The sequence below is a fragment of the Nycticebus coucang genome, chromosome X, assembly GCF_027406575.1.
Source record: "Nycticebus coucang isolate mNycCou1 chromosome X, mNycCou1.pri, whole genome shotgun sequence".
In the NCBI taxonomy this organism is placed as follows: Eukaryota; Metazoa; Chordata; class Mammalia; order Primates; family Lorisidae; genus Nycticebus; species Nycticebus coucang.
In genome coordinates, this window is record NC_069804.1 from 148,482,357 (window position 1) to 148,499,481 (window position 17,125).

Below are 17,125 nucleotides of genomic sequence, written 5' to 3' on the forward strand. Positions count from 1 at the left end.
ATAACCCTAAAGGCAGGTGCTATAATGACCCTTACTGTACAGATGTGGAAACTGAAGTTGAAAAAGGTTAACATGACTTGTCCAAGGTCACCCGAAGCTAGGAAAAGGAAGAACTAGGTGGTCTGCCTTGAGTCCACTCTAATCATCATTATGCTTTACTCCCTACTTTATAATTCAGTCAATTACAGTGATGTAAGTCAAGGCAAAACTTAAACTGTAAAATGCTATATATGTGACATAGGGTTATTGCGTATAGCAGATGCTATTGGTCCCCTCAGTACTAGCTTTTCCAACACCTGCCAGTGGCATCCTATTGTAAGTACATGCTGTTCTATACTTGAAGATTTTCTCCTAGCCTGAAAGTGAGACAGGTCAAAAGAGTTGGGGAGCAATTAATATTCCAAACAGCAACTATTAGCTAACCAGTGAATAGGAGTTGAGAGTCAAAGACCCTAACTTCCTGGCCCTTTCCTGGTGTGTTTCCCATTAGGTTCCAGGGCTAATCTGCTCATTATTGCACCTCTATTAACTTCTTCTTCCCTGTTTCATTTCCTCTTCCCCTCCTAGCAGGGCTTCCTAGAATCACCTCCTATTAAACTACTAGTCCTCACATCTCTGTGTCAGGGTTTGCCTCTGGGAGAGTCCTGTTTAAAACAAGAGACTTCCAGAAATTCTTCCTTTGGCTTCTTTCCCAGGGGTCTTTGTGAGTGTCTCCAGGCTGTCCCCTGCCTGCCCAGAGCTTCCCCATGGGTGCTACCCAAGGGAGCATCATGCTCACACACGTACACTCAATATCTCCTTTCCTAGCCCTTTTCATGAAGATCCCATCCTTGAGGGTCATGCTTTTAGCTTTTTAAAAGACGTTAGATGAAAAGGAGATTCTTAAATCTTAGTGTGCATCAGAATCACCCAAGATAAAATGTTAAAATGCAAGCTCCCTGTCCCTAACCTAGGCTTGGGAATTAGACTCTCTGGAGAGAAGTTCACGTGCTTGCGTTTTCATACATTTCTCAGATGATCCATTTAGAAAAAAATACACTTTGAGAAATACTTTCCTAAGAAATCCATGCATCCTGAGTTTCCAGGGAATGTAGATTGTGTTGATTAGTGTTCTTTCTACCCTCAAGGCCGCTATGGATTCGAATAAGAAAACCTAGAATAGTTATGCCTCCCTGAAATGAAGCATGGATAAGGCCAAGATCCAGCTGTAAGTGTCAGAGTAAGGCAGAGGAGAGATCTGACTTACTGACACTGCTGAATTCTTGCTCTCACCTCTTCCACTGCCCACCCCAACCTCCACTGTCCCCTACAATGCAAACACTGTGGTCTCTACAAATGCCCAGTTAGTTTATGGCCTGTGCTCCTTTGTCTCTGGGTAGGAACCCTAGGAACCCTCCCTTCCACCACCACCACCACACACACACACACACACACACACACACACACAATCCTTCCCATCCATGGTTGCTGTAGGACTTGAATTCACAGTTTTGATCAATGCTGAGGGTATGAGGACAGTGGCAGTAGAAGGTAGGAGTATGGATTACTTTGTTCTTAGTTTACCCCTAAGGTTTTTATCCTTTTTGAACTCTCAACTCAAATGCCTGAACTCCAAGTAGAAACTTTAGTCCTGCTCTCCACCTCCAACCCAGTGCTATCCTAACCAGGGGCCCTGATACTCCCCTGCACCAGAGCACCTCTCCACATCTCACACTCCATAGCAAAAGGAAACTTCTCTACCTTTTGGTGTTAGAGAACGTGAAATCAGAGAAGGCTTCTTTCTTTCTTTCTTTCTTTTGAGACAGAGCCTCAAGCTGTCACCCTGGGTAAACTGCTTTGGCATCACAGCTCACAGCAACCTCCAACTCCTGGGCTCAAGTGATTCTCCTGCCTCCGCCTCCCAAGTAGCTGGGATTACAGGCACCCGCCACAATGCCTGGCTATTTTTTTGGTTGCAGCCATCATTGTTGTTTGGCGGGCCCGGGCTGGATTCGAACCCGCCAGCTCAGGTGTATGTGGCTGGTGGCTTAGCCACTTGAGCCACAGGTGCCGAGCCAGGGAAGGCTTCTTGAAGGAGTCTGCATATGTGATTTCCACAGAGAGGGATGAAGGGAGGGGGTACTGCAACAAGGAAGGCAGACTATAGTTATGTTTTACCATTCGTATGAATGCGTAGGTGATTATATATTGGTTTCATGGTAGTGATGGTTATATTAATCAGTTTGATGTAAGCATTCCACATTGTCTATTAAATTAGCACATAATACCTCATAAGGCATTAATGTACACAATTATGATTTAATAAAGAAAAAAAGGCCAGGCGCAGTGGCTCACGTCTATAATCCTAACACTCTGGGAGGCCTAGGCAAGCAGATTGCCTGAGCTCACAGGTTCAAGACCAACCTCAGCCAGAGTGAGGCCCCATCTCTAAAAATAGCCGGGCATTGTGGCCGGTGCCTGTCGTACCAGCTACTTGGGGAGGCTGAGGCAAGAGAATCGCTTGAGCCCAAGAGTTTGAGGTTGCTGTGAGCTATGACACCATGGCACTCTACCCAGGGTGACAAAGTGAGACTCAAGAAAAAAATAAAAATAAAAATAAGAAAATAAAAAAAGAAAACAAGAAAGGGAGAGCATAACTAATACAGGATAAGCGTTGAGCGCTCTGTTAAGAACTAGAAATACATTATTTCATTGTTCTGTGAAGTAGGTACTAATGATAGAGCCATTTTACAGATAAGGATACTGAAACTCAGAATGTTTAAGTTAATTGTCCAAAGTCACACAGCAAAGTAAGGACTCTAACCCAGCCAGTCTTACACCACCTAACTACTCTACTGCCTCTCAACTATTGTGTTCCCTATTTTACAGGTGGACAACTGAGGCTGAGAGGTTAGGTCACTTGCCTAAGGTTACACAGCTTATAACAACCAAAGCTTGGATGCATTTCCTTTAGTAAATCCCATTTTATTTACTATCTAGCAATTTATATTCACTGCACCCCTACCCCCACAATTTAGCTTTGCCCACCAATCATTGCAGTCACAACTTCTCATGGAGTCAGTCCCGTCTACCATCACACCAAATGCTTATAGTTGCTCCAAATAAAAACCTTTCCTCTAGTGTGTAAGCACTGTAAAACAGCAAGGCTCCCCTGAAATCAAGAGAAATAGCCCTCTGAAATACATCCCTCTTCATTTTCAAAATAGCGTTCTATTTAAGTTACCTGTTTGTCAGTTTCCCACTTGTAAAAGCCACAGGAAAAAATTCTTTAGCTCTTTAGTTGGAGACAAAGTACTTTCTATCTATAGAAGATTATGAGTTAATCATTCTCTCCTCAGTTGTACCTTGTACATATTTCTGTTCTCACACTTCTCCCACTGGGTTATAATTGTCTGTTAACTTGGCTATCTTTCCCACTTGAGTATGAGATCCTCCAAGCTAGGGACCAGGTTTTTGTGCCCTCTGTCTCCCCAGGGTCTAGTCCTAGAATTGGCACAGAGCAGGCATCCAACAAATGTTCATTAAAAGAAGAATGAAACGTGGTTAATAGAGGCAGCCCCGCCATCTACTTAGGACTTTGATTCATATTCTTTCTGAGTCCAGTGGTATGCTGGGAAACTGTCAGAGAAAGAAAGAAAAAGTCCTGATTTGTAGTAGTGGTCCATTTCTATGATATTGGTGCTCCTACCATGGCTGATTTCAAACTACCAGTGGTTTAATAACTGGCTCACAAAATTACTGAATATTTAACAATCAGCTTTCAAGAGCCCCCTGTGTTTGGCTGAAAGTCTGTAATTCTGCCTAGGGTGCTTGAACTGTTTTAGCATGTCAGTGTGATCACAAAGGTGGATGAGCTTGCAGAGTGGGGAAGATAATTCCAGATCCAAATAGCAAGAGTGAAAGACCAAACCAAACATTTGTGAATTAGGAGAATTCTGTGTTTGCCTCCCATAAACTAAGCCTCTATCATTTGTCATCCATTTGCAAATTGAGTTCCACTTAAATGACATGGCTCCCAGAAGAGAGAGAAACCTGCCAAGTAAGCAATTACACTGAAAACCAAAGGCCCAAAAAGCACATTGTGTTTCTGAGAGATATTTACTTTTATTTGAAAATATAAACATATTCATTCATTTCCTTCAGCAATCAGAAAATCTCACAGATTAGGGTGTCACATGCTAGAAGCATTGTACAAATAGAAAATGCACAGAAATAGAAGAGGCATACTTAGTGAGGTCAAAAGGAAAATACCCTATTCTCTACATCCCCACACGTTTCTTTCTCTCTCCTTCCCGTTTGGAGGATTCATTGTTCTGGGCTGGGCCTGGATTGCTGCTACTCTACCCTACCATCCATACTTCAATTTTGCTTACAATAATAGAGCTAATAAGTAAATGGTAGGATTTGAATCCAGAACTATCTGACTTCTAGGTTATAGAAGTGGTTCTGGTTCTTTCTAGTGTATCACCTTTAATAAATACTGATTTACTGGAAGCTTTAAAGGTGACCCAGATCACTTTTATTAAGCATTTTAGACTCCTACAAATTTAAACACTGTAAGATATCATTTTAGGTGTGATGCTGATGCTAGAATTGTTGATCCTAATAAATACCTAAAGATAGGGAGGTATGATTCCTGGGGCAAAGAAGTCCTGTTTTAGCCCATACATCTTCAAGTGATTATGGCTGGAAATGCCCAACCCAATCACACCGGTCAGGGCAATTGGGCACTGAGGCAGTGCTCAGTTATTACACACATTTGAGTAACCACTCAGGCATATGCCAGGTGGTGCCACTCTATTTTTTTAAGTCCAAGTAATGAGTCCACTGGCACTCCCAAGCCTGCTACACAATACCATTACTCTCTTAGTCCTAATTATAGTACTTTGGTCCCAAATGATTTTGCAATATCTACAAAGAAAACAAACGTATAATTTGATATTAGAAAAAAGGTAAATACTAAAACAAAAGTTACTGTGAGCATGCATATGAAATATAAAAATAGTTCACAGTAAATTTCCTAAAAGAAGACATGAAGGGTATTGTCATTTAAAATATACTGTCTAAGATAAATTTAAACTCATTTGGGAGGAGAGCGGCCACTGCAAAATACAGAGAGGCTACAAATGTCATATACGTGGTCATGTTGAAGAGAAACTGATTTCCTTTTACTGTACTGTTAAAGATTGAATACTAATTAAAATCACCCAATCCCACCCTCTAAAAAAATCTAGAATATTTCCAAATATAAGTAGGAAATATAAGTGCTATGAAAAATCCTCTAATGAAGTACTCTAAGAAAAGGCACAATGTTTGAAAATGCATTATAACTGGAGATGGCATCATTTTACAGAAGTTGGCTAGTGGAAAGGTCTCAGGGGTGTCCAACCTGTGGCCTGTTGTCCACATGCGGATTATGTGAGGACATTTTTGCTTATCTGTGGTGGCAGATATCATGAAAATTACAGACAGACTTTTCTTTTTTCTCATCACTTTTCCTTAGTGTTTGTGTATTTACTGTGTGGCTGAAGGCAACTTTTATTCTTCTAATATGGCCCAGAGAAATCAAAAGGTTGGCTACCCCTGGAGAAGTTTAAAATATTTATTGTTGGCCCCATGACTAAGTACTGTGGCCGATCAAAGCTGCAGGGATTCCCGGCTTCTCTCCCAGCCCCTCACACAGATAGGGCAGTACAGGTAAAATGCCCTAGGAAATGGTTTTGTAAGTCTCCAGATTTATCATCAGTACCTAGTCCCGGGCATCATTTGCTACCTCCAAAACTCTGTTCATCGTTTTTCTCCCTTACGAGGCTTGAGAACCTTTGGATGTAAATGGGGATACTCTTAAGATTTTCAACCATAAAATGACAAGTTAACCTTTCATCAGGACAGGGAAACATGACCTACATTCTCTTACCTAAAGTCACAACTGCTTTAAGGGAATATTTCCCACTACCCCTGGTGATACAGAAGAGGATTTTCAGTGATATCTGGATGAATATATTTTATTTTCATAAGTTGTATTTATTTTTTATACATGCTTTCATAGATATTGTCACTTTGGACACAGCTAAATTTAAGTAAAGAAGTGACTAGCTATAAAAAGAATATTAAGTAAATATACGTAATAGTAATGTGGCATGCAGATAAGGCACAGTCATTAAGGAATTTTGTGAAGGAGAGAAATAGTGTTTTAGGATTAAGACAATAAGGTGTTCCTACAAAAGTCAACATACATGTTTGTGGTCCCTTATCTCCAAGAGCAAGAATAATCTATTGCTCCTTTAATGTACATGTGGCCATTTATTACCTCTTATATGTATGGGTTCTTTGCCTCTCCTGGTGTTTAACAGTAAATCTCCCACATATTCCATTGAGCTTTGGTGAATGCAATATTAAAGTCTGGCAAGGGAAACTTTCCAAAGACATGTTCTTCACTGAAATCCTTGCCCTCCAATCTTCATATTCTAGCATTTTATTTGATGCCTTAGTCAATTGCCTTCTCTCTGCATAAGCTTCCCTGTAGACAGCACAAGCATTGATGAGATTCCTCTGTTATCCTCCCGTTTTCCTTCTTTATGAAAAGCTCCAGCCTTTTTTCTCCATCTGCACTGCCTCCACCCCCACTGCCATTGGGTGCAGGTGATTGGCTCATCTCTGCCTCACTAACCCAGAACACTTATTCAAGTTAGATGACTGCAGTATGAAGCACTGTCATTTAGTTATAGGAGCATGTGCGTGTGCAGATTGAGATTATTAGAAAAGAATTCTAACAGAATTGACTTCTGATATGTATTTACTAAGACTCAAGGAATTTAGCAGCTTGGAGTTTTTATTCAAAAAGATGCATGCCTTTTATCATATGGAAGATTTCATCTGAGAAGTGCGGTATGTGCTAAGGCTGATTTCTGTAGCATAACACTCATTCAATTCCCAACACAGCTGAATTTAGATAGGGGGCCATAGGACAACAGTATTTTTTTTAAACTAACAGAGCAGGAAAGGGAGGGGATGCTGAAAAATGTCTTCTCTTCGAACATAAAGAATGTGGTCCAATAGCTTTTCCTTAAAAATTTTCCATACAATAAATGAGGAAAACCTGGTGAAATAAAACAAGAAATACCCCACACCCACACTTCTCTCCCAGCCCCTCACACATTCACAGGGTACTTAAATCAAAGAGAAACAGAATAAGGTGAGCATCAAGGCATGGTCTATACTCAAAGCAAGATCAATCTTTATACATAGATCCTTTTTTGGCACCGATGTACAAAATCCAAACATGGAGATACTTAGGTCTGCAAATAACCTAATCTGCATACCAGATGGATCTAAGGGGGGGGGGGGAGAAACATACACACTTCTCCACACACATATTTTTTTCAAAACTGTGAGCATAGAAAAACAGATGCTTTTGCCTCCCAAAGGATCTGTGGGCCTCTTTCAAGTAGTCTTGTGAAGCTATTTCATTTCAAATTTCTAAAATTATAAAAATGTCTAGATTAAACATTAAATTGAAAAAAGGGCCTCTTACATTGAAAACCAATGGAATAATTTATGAATTATTTTTAACTACTCATGATACTCAGCCCCCAATTTCACAGATAAGTGGATGGGGAAGTTCAATGAGGGAAAGTCCCCTGAATGGGTCGACTATGATTCACTGACTTCTTTGACAAATAATTTGGTGTCTCAGCAGGTTAGCATGTAAGAGCTCTTTCTTCTGCAAATAAAACTCTGCCGTTTAAACCTTAGTGAATGAGGATGATGGCATTTTTTTCTTTCAGTTCTTATATGTAAGAATAAAAATAAATTTCCTTAAAACAATTAATTTTATCTACATTTCACATATTTCCCTTTATTACATTTAATGTATCTGCCATCGTATCAAGCCATCCATCATCTCCAACAAATCTTACGAAGGCAAAGTGAATGCAGAATGTGGAGTTGGGAACTTGCTATTTCTCCCTTAAATTTCACAGTCGACTGTAGAACAGCTTTTATATTTGAAGTTCTGAAACTAATTCAGGAAGAGCTATTATAATTACTGTAAAAGCAAAGTTGAATATTCTCTTGGTTACCAGAGTCATTAAATAACCAAGGGTGCAATTTACACCTTGTTCATCTAGAACAGATGGAAATAATAAGGATTTAGGACTAACTGAACAAGAACTGCTCCCACTAACTAGTTCTATTATTTACCATATTACGTACAAGCCTCCTATCTCACCCTATTCTCTCAAGCCCTGTACCAAAACTTCAAAAAAGGGAAAGACCAAGAGCAAACTACAACACTTTTTACAGTAAGGCTTCTCTTAGCTCACATCAGTAGGACCACAACTGCCACACGTAAGTAAGATTTCAAGATAACTGAAGTTTACTATCTTAAGAATTGACACTTTGAGCATTTCTGATGGAAACTTTCCCAAAAAATACATTATACATATCCCTGGACTTTTCAGCAGAAATTACTGGGCACAAAAACACTATAGCCAGATGACTCAGGCATTCACGGCAAACATCCATGATTATACTGTGCAATAGTACAATGTTGTCTGCTTTTTTCATTCCCTCCTTCTCTTCTAGTCAGTCTATCACTTCCTCTGCTACTAATGCTCCTCTTTCTAATATCACTCCCCTCCCTCCATACACACCCCTTCTACTTTGCAGCTTTTAATTTACTGTGAACTAGAAAACCAAGATTGGTAAGAACTGTACGTTAAATAAGAGTTAAGAAGGCTCTAAAAGCAAGGATGAGGAATTAATTATGGGCTTCAATGCAGCAGCTTTGTGACACCTAAATGTTCCTATCTTTAGATAACTTTCCCATTTTGAAAGGGAGATATTGTGCGAGAGCTACTTTGAAGTATGTCAATTTGTTCTGAACACACCAAACTGGGCACAGATTAAAGCAGGTCTAGCTGCTAGTTTTTCTGAACTTGAAAAACAATGTCTCCATGAACAAGCCCTTCCCACAATTACATAACGTCACATACTTATGTAATGTACATCTCAAACACTTTTGTAGACTTACCCAGTTTGATCCTGGCAACACTGCTGACATAGGAAGGGCTAGATTACAGATAAGGAAATGGAGGCTCAGAAGTTTGAGCAATTTGCCCATAATTAAAAAGTGAGTAAATGGGGCGGCGCTTGTGGCTCAAAGGGGTGGGGTGCCGTCCGTATGCTGGAGGTGGCGGGTTTAAACCCAGCCCTGGCCAAAAACTGAAAAAAAAAAAAAAAAAGTGGGCGGCGCCTGTGGCTCAAAGGAGTAGGGCGCTGGCCCCATATGCTAGAGATGGCAGGTTCAAACCCAGCCCCAGCCAAAAACTGCAAAAAAAAAAAAAAGTGAGTAAATGACAAGCTCTGGCTCCTGGGTTCTCATTCGGAGCTCTTACAACACTACCATGTTCTATGTTCCTCCCTCACCTTTCCTATGCTAAAAAGGGCACTAAGCTTTCTGCCTTTGGTGAAAAAGATTGACCCCATTTCCTTTGGACTTCTTTCTTATTTTTCTCTAAGCTCTGTCAGATGGCTTTAGGAATATTGCTCATTTTTCTGACAGAACTCAAAACCCTCTGATTTTATTATGTAGAGGGTTGTCAGTGAATTAAAAATTCAACAAATGTATGGTCCCAACTTGCCACCAAAAGTTAACAAATGTATCCAGCAAGGATGTTTCTCACAAGCAGACACTGAAGAATACATCCCAGAAGATAGCTAACAGCTCATTTTGTGTCGTGGCAGCATGAGAAATCACCTTCTCAAGACATTCATTAACCTTTCATTTCCTCCATAAATAATCAATCAGAAATGTGGCTCATATTTTAAATTAATCAAAAAATAAGCTCTCTTATTCTCTCTCTCTCTTTCTCTCCACCCCCCCCCCCCCCGCACTTGAAATGACTTGAGGGTTTGTAATGCTATCATGATATTCAAATACATAGTTCTAATTCTCTGGACCAGCTTAAACCTTCTCTCCTCCATGAAGCTTTCCTTGTCTATCTCAGACCTTAGATGTATCTTCTTCCTCTTCTCCAATAATTTAGAGCAATTATTGGCATTTGGTATTTAGCATATACAGCAGAAACTACACAGTTGGCCACCTCCTCACATTGATTACCTCCTTAAGTTGACCTATTTTTCATAGACTGGACATGCACTATATGTACATACCAGTACAATAGACCTAATTCCTTATGTTGACCACCTCCACATGTTGACCAGTTTGTTATAGTCCCTTGGGTGGTCAGTTTACTAAGATTCTACTATATTTAGAAATTATGTGAAGTACTACCAAGAATATGGGTTCCAGAAGCGAATAGACCCAGGTTCTAATTCCGGCATTACCACTTCCTAGCTGTGTGTCTTTAAACTCTCTGGCTGAGATTCCTCATCTGTGAAATGAGACTAATGATACTTAATATATTAAATTGTTCCATGGATTAAACACATATAAAGTACCTAGCACAATGCCTGGTATATACTGGACACTCAAATAGGCGCTGTGTAGTTATTATTATTACAGCCTTTCATATACTACAGTTCAAGATTGATATCTGTGCAATTTTGAGGCCTTCCCAGTTTGTTTTGAATCCCATTAGTAGTTGCATCTACAGAGGAATTTATCATGAAGTTAAGCTTAATGGCCCCTTACATGGCTTCTTTCCAAGGACTTGTTACAAATTTTGCTGTTCCACAAAAACAGAGAAGTAGATGTCTGGAACAGAATAGAGAACCAAGAGATGAATCCAGCTACTTACCATTATTTGATCTTTGACAAGCCAATTAAAAACACTTAGTGGGGAAAAGATTCCCTGTTTAACAAATGGTGCTGGCTGAACTGGCTGGCAACCTGTAGAAGACTGAAACTGGACCCACACCTTTCACAATTAACTAAGATAGACTCTCACTGGATTAAAGATTTAAACTTAAGACATGAAACTATAAAAATACTAGAAGAGAGTGCAGGGAAAACCCTTGAAGAAATTGGTCTGGGTGAGTATTTTATGAGGAGGATCCCCCAGGCAATTGAAACAGCTTCAAAAATACACTACTGGGACCTGATAAAACTAAAAAGCTTCTGCACAGCCAAGAACACAATAAGTAAAGCAAGCAAACAGCCCTCAGAATGGGAGAAGATATTTGCAGGTTGTGTCTCCGACAAAGGTTTAATAACCAGAATCCACAGAGAACTCAAACGTATAAGCAAAAAAAGAACAAGTGATCCCATCGCAGGCTGGGCAAGGGACTTGAAGAGAAAATTCTCTGAAGAAGACAGGTGCACAGCCTACAGACATATGAAAAAATTCTCATCATCTTTAATCATCAGATAAATGCAAATCAAAACTACTTTGAGATATCATCTAACTCCAGTAAGATTAGTCCGTATCACAAAATCCCAAGACCAGAGATGTTGGCGTGGATGTGGAGAAAAGGGAACACTTCTATACTGCTGGTGGGAATGCAAATTAATACATTCCTTTTGGAAAGATGTTTGGAGAACACTTAGAGATCTAAAAATAGATCTGCCATTCAATCCTATAATTCCTCTACTAGGCATATACCCAGAAGACCAAAAATCACATTATAACAAAGATATTTGTACCAGAATGTTTATTGCAGCCCAATTCATAATTGCTAAGTCATGGAAAAAGCCCAAGTGCCCATCAATCCACGAATGGATTAATAAATTGTGGTATATGTACACCATGGAATATTATGCAGCCTTAAAGAAAGATGGAGACTTTACCTCTTTCATGTTTACATGGATGGAACTGGAACATATTCTTCTTAGTAAAGTATCTCAAGAATGGAAGAAAAAGTATCCAATGTACTCAGCCCTACTATGAAACTAATTCATGGCTTTCACATGAAAGCTATAACCCAGTTATAACCTAAGCATATGGGGAAGGGGGTGAGGGAGGGGAGGGAGGGAGGAGGTGGGTGGAGGGAGGGTGAGTGGTGGGATTATACCTGCAGTGCCTCTTACAAGGGTATATGCGAAACTTAGTAAATGTAGAATGTAAATGTCTTAACACAACAACTAAGAAAATGCCAGGAAGGCTATGTTAACCAGTGTGATGAAAACGTGTCAAACGGTCTATAAAGCCAGTGTATGGTGCCCCATGATCGCATTAATGTACACAGCTATGATTTAATAATTAAAAAAAATTGCCGTTCATAATTTTGTATTATTTTCCTTAAAGAGAGCTCCTAAAATTGTCCTGGCTTCAGGTCAGTAGAAAACCTAGTTTTACCTTGAGTTGTGTCTTTAACATCCATATTCCCCCTCTTTCTTTTTCCCCCACCTGTACCCAGTATACTACATTGCACATAGTCAGTACTCAATAAAATGACATTTTGTGAAATCCTCAATTAACCAGAATTTTTACTGTATTTTGCTTCAAGGAAATAAATATATATCAAGTATTTAGTCAAAAACTTCCAACTTTCGACCAATATATTTGGTTGAAATATTCAGCCCACTTAGATATTTTGAGCTAACAAAAATGTACTTTGTGAAGTGCAAGGCTTAGGAGTAACACAACATTACTCACAGAAATTATGGTAAGAATGATGACCCTGGGGAAGGGTTTCTCAATGTCAGCAAAGCGATAATTTGGGCTGGATAATTCTTTGTTGTGGGAGCTCTCCTGAGCATTGTAGGTGGTCTAACAGCATCCCTGGACTCTACCCACTAGCTTCTAGTGGCACCCCTTCCAGTTGTGACAACCAGAAATGTCTCCAGGTATTGCCAAATATCCCCTGAGGAGAACCAGCCCCACAGTGGCATAAGGCATTACAATTAGCACCAAAAGATCTACAGATGGTCACATATCTTTCATACTAAGGTGGGAAATGGAAGGCAAGCATTTTGGAAAAGTTTTCAATAAGAAAAAGCACCCTTGGTTAACCTGAAAATCCCATTAACCCCATTCCTTGAAGTTGTATTCCCTAAGCATTCCAGATAACAAAAAATGTTCTGTACATTCTATTTTCTACTTTGTATGCAAAGCTCAGCTCATTTTCCATCTCAACAGCTAACTACAGAAATCCAGTTCATGGGTGGGGGATCATCAGCTTCATCGCTTTTGCCATCTATTTTAAGTGACAATGATGCTACTGACCTGGAAGTTTAGAGAGTGGTTTTTTCCCCTTGTTTTGACATTTTACATAACTTTGATATTAGCAATTCTTCCTGTTTTATTTGACTAAAAGTGAAATGCAACCAAAAGAAATCTGGTTCAATTAACTGGGATTTAACTGTATATAAAAGAATTAACATTCTGTTTAGAAGCATTTTTTCTAGCCATCTCATTGATTGTGCAATTGAAAATGCCTTCCCTCCCTTTTTTTTAAATGCCCTTCTTGAATAAGCAATACTTCTTATTTCTTTCTGCAGGTTGTGATCCTGGGAAAACATTCAAGAGGTTATCACTACATGCTTGCTAACCTGGTAAGAACAAGCAAAATTTAAGTGTCCTTGGGCAATATATTCTATTTAGTTTGTGTTGGCTGTAATCATCCAAAAAGGAAATACATGAAGTACCTAAGTTGTTCTCCAGAAGCTTGGAGAAATGACTGCATTACATACCAAAACCTGAATGCAATAGCCTTGTTTTCAATTATACTGTCTTTGTTTTAGTTGTGAAGCTATAGTCTTTCCACACTGAAAAAATAATTTGATGCCTTCACCTAGGGGGTGTGCTATATACCCTTACATTGTGCCCATTAGGTTGAGAGCACACCAATCTGCCTCCCTCCTCGTTCCTCCCCTGAAGGGCTCAACTATAACTTGGACTTTACCTAACAAACACAAACAACACAACCTAATCATTTGTACCCTCATATTGGTCTGAAATAAAAATAATAATAAAAGACAATATTTTTAATTTAAAAATAAAATAAATTGCTGCTGCTTAAGCCTCCCAAACTAAAAAAATAATTTGATATAATTCTTCACTTACTATTTTAAGGTTCAATTTGGATTTGAAATGTTCACTGTTTTAGTCAGTTTGGGTATGTAAGCCAAGAGACAGAGGACACAGGAAACTGAGTCATTCCTAATTGATCTAAGTGTTCCTAATACACTTCAGTATTGGCCTTGCACATTCAGAAGCAGACCACAACCAAATCTTTTCAAACCAGATGCCAGAAGAGGTTTCAACATTGTACGTTAAGTGACTCTGTCAAAGTGCATAGTCACCTTTCCACTTACATAAAACACATTTTGAATCTTTACCTTCAAACTTCGCATGACTTTAAAATTTGTGACATTCTAGAAGCTAGCGTTTCATTAAAGTTTTTTATATTTTTTTCTTTCTTTGAAATGACAATTTATTTGGGAATTAACAAAATGGCTTCTAAATTAGTAATATCTGTTTGTCAGAGGTTCTGAATAATATCTTCTCCATGGAATGAAAGAGAGATGTGAAATTATCACTACAATACTAAGAATATATTAAATTATTACATAACATGAGTTCTAACCTCAATTGTGTTTCATTAGCCCAACAGAATTGTGATCATTATAAAGCTCCTAAACCACAAGAACAGCAATGAAGGTGAAAGATTCTTGTAATTACATTCTTAGATTTCTTAAATCAAAGAAAATATCTTATTTTGTCTTAATAATGAATTTTTTAATGAGAGGGGAAATGTTACTTAAACCTCTTTATTAGGAGGTATATGCATTCAAACAGTTTATAAGATGAAGGTTATAGAGCTACTAGTTTCAAATATAGTGTGCATCTTCTCCAATAATTTGCTTAAAGTGGAGCACTTCAGTCCATTTTGGAGATAAATTAATTGATACTTTTAGAAGGAAAAATTTACATCTGTATATTCTCAATTTTGGCTTTTAGGAAACCGATAAGTAAAGGTTGTGTTTTCACTTAATGGAAGTTAGACTATAGCTTGGCAGGAAATACGGACATTATGGATGACTTTTTACAATTACTTCTTCCTATTTGCTGTCCTTCCTTCCTTCTTTCCTACCACTCCACTTATTCCTTCTCTTTTCATATGCCTTATATGTCCTAGAAAGCAGCAAGGTATATAGTATAGTATTTAAATTGCAGGGTTCCCCCAATCACTAACAGTGTATGAGGTGATTATAGACAAACTTTTTTATATTAATGGTAATATATTTTCTTAATATGTGTTAAAAATATAAAAGTAGCACATGAAAATCAAAATTTTACAAATACTACAAGTTCAAACAGCTAAAGTAGTGATTTAACAAAGTAAAACAGTTTTTAAATATTCAGGTAAACAATAGCATGGGGATAAACTAGCAAAATATAGTTTTCTTTTGCATATGTAGTTGTGATTATATATGGATAACTGAAGTTTAGGAAAGAAAATTAAACTTGGGTTCAGAAACTTGAAGTTGCCATACTGACATTACTACTAGCAAACTATGGGATCTTTGGTAAATCACTTTACCTCTGTGAACCTGTTTATTTATTGTGACAATCAGGTAGGAACAGGGGTTTGTTGATATGTTGGGTGGATCTTTTGGAAGCAGATTCTAAGACATAATTAGAAGTATAAAATCTTTATTGGGAGTAATATCTATGAAAGATAAAAAGGGAAAGGGTACAAGTAGGCAGGGAGAGCTTCAGACCACAGTACAAGTCTAATGCCGGTGAAGGAGTTTGATAGGAAGAGTTTCCTCTATGGTGTAGCCCCAAGAGAGTCCTGGCCACCACAACTGGGAGCTCTGCTGAAAAGAAGGTATATAGAGGAGCTCTATGCTTTCCCCAAATGGCAAGCCATTACATCCTCATGTTACCCAGTCTCTGGCTGGCAACCACCCAGAAAGCACACACATTCCACTTGAAAGCTGAGGTAGATGTGAAGGTACCTGACACTGGAGGCTCTCAAATAATTTAACTCTTTGAGGCATGCTCTGTCATAAAGAGAGATATGAGCTGTGCACATGAATGGCTGTCTCATCTGACCTAAAATGACCGATAATCTATAAAGACCTTTCCCCTTCCAGAATTCCAACTGGGTCTCCTTATTCCTACTGACATCCCTTCAGATGAGCTTTGGTTTCAACTTTGAGACTAATATCTGACAGAAAGGAAAGCTTGTGAAGTGATAGAACTGCAAGAAACAATCACTAGGACAAGGTTGGAGAAAGAGTTGTAAATTGAATCCTGAGCACACAATTCAGAATTATGAGACCCTGGGGTAATGTTTACTACAAAAACAAGCGAAGTCTGTTTCTTCAAAAAATAAAAAAAGTAATGTACAGGATCATGTCAGTCTGGGTAATAAAAACGAACTAATTTGCCATGCTTTCAGCTGCTACCCTTTCTCTTCCTCTGATTGACCTTCTTTTCATTTGAACTCAGCCATGTGCTTCCCTAAGTCCCTGTAGTCTATATATCACTGCTTTGGGACAATAGAAATAGGAACTGCAGCCCATCTCTGATAATAATAATGAAACAGATTCCCTATAATGGTTTCCCATTTTTTTAAGCAGATAAAAATGCCTCAAACACCACCATCAAAGACACACACACATATACACACAGAGTAAACCAGAACTATTTATAAGTAATTTGGATAGTCAAGAAAAGCAGAAGTGGAACTAAGAAGATGTGTCCTTTCAACATGAGTCAGCTGGATGAAACCTAAGACACATATATGTATGTGTATATATATATATATATATATATTCCAATTTTGGTCTTGGTGTTACAACAGCAGAGAACCACTGCTTTCTTCTGCAAATACAAAGTCAAGAATATTTACACTGCTTAATTAAGCTTCCTGAAATCACTTCATGAAGTCCTCTTTGATACTACAAGCTCCATCTATCTGGTAAAGACTTCCATGTGATTTTACATGGAACTTCTCCAGTAGCAATCCTTAAGTGAGAAGACTTTGATATTCCAGGAATGAATTAACAAAGGCCTTTCCAAGGTCAGGATATATATTTTGGAGCAGACAATGAGCAGAAGAAAATTCTAATTTGTGGAAATCCCTAGAAGCAAAAAATGATTCCACCAAGAGCACAGGCCACAGATGTAATCTGGTCAGGCCAGAAGTGGACATCTCAATAAAGCAAGTAAATATCTTATAAATTACGTATCAGTTGGTGATGTCA

At 38.6% G+C, this 17,125-nt stretch overlaps 1 protein-coding gene across 3 annotated transcripts in view; it reads left to right on the forward strand.

The window, feature by feature from the left end:
• The window catches only part of GRIA3 (glutamate ionotropic receptor AMPA type subunit 3), a 354,742-nt gene that overhangs the window by 167,317 nt on the left and 170,300 nt on the right, over positions 1 to 17,125 (forward strand). For all 3 annotated transcript variants that reach the window (XM_053579897.1, XM_053579896.1, XM_053579898.1), the window contains one exon: positions 13,406 to 13,459. In XM_053579897.1, coding sequence (XP_053435872.1) covers positions 13,406 to 13,459 — 54 coding nt within the window. The remainder of the gene's footprint in view (positions 1 to 13,405; positions 13,460 to 17,125) is intronic.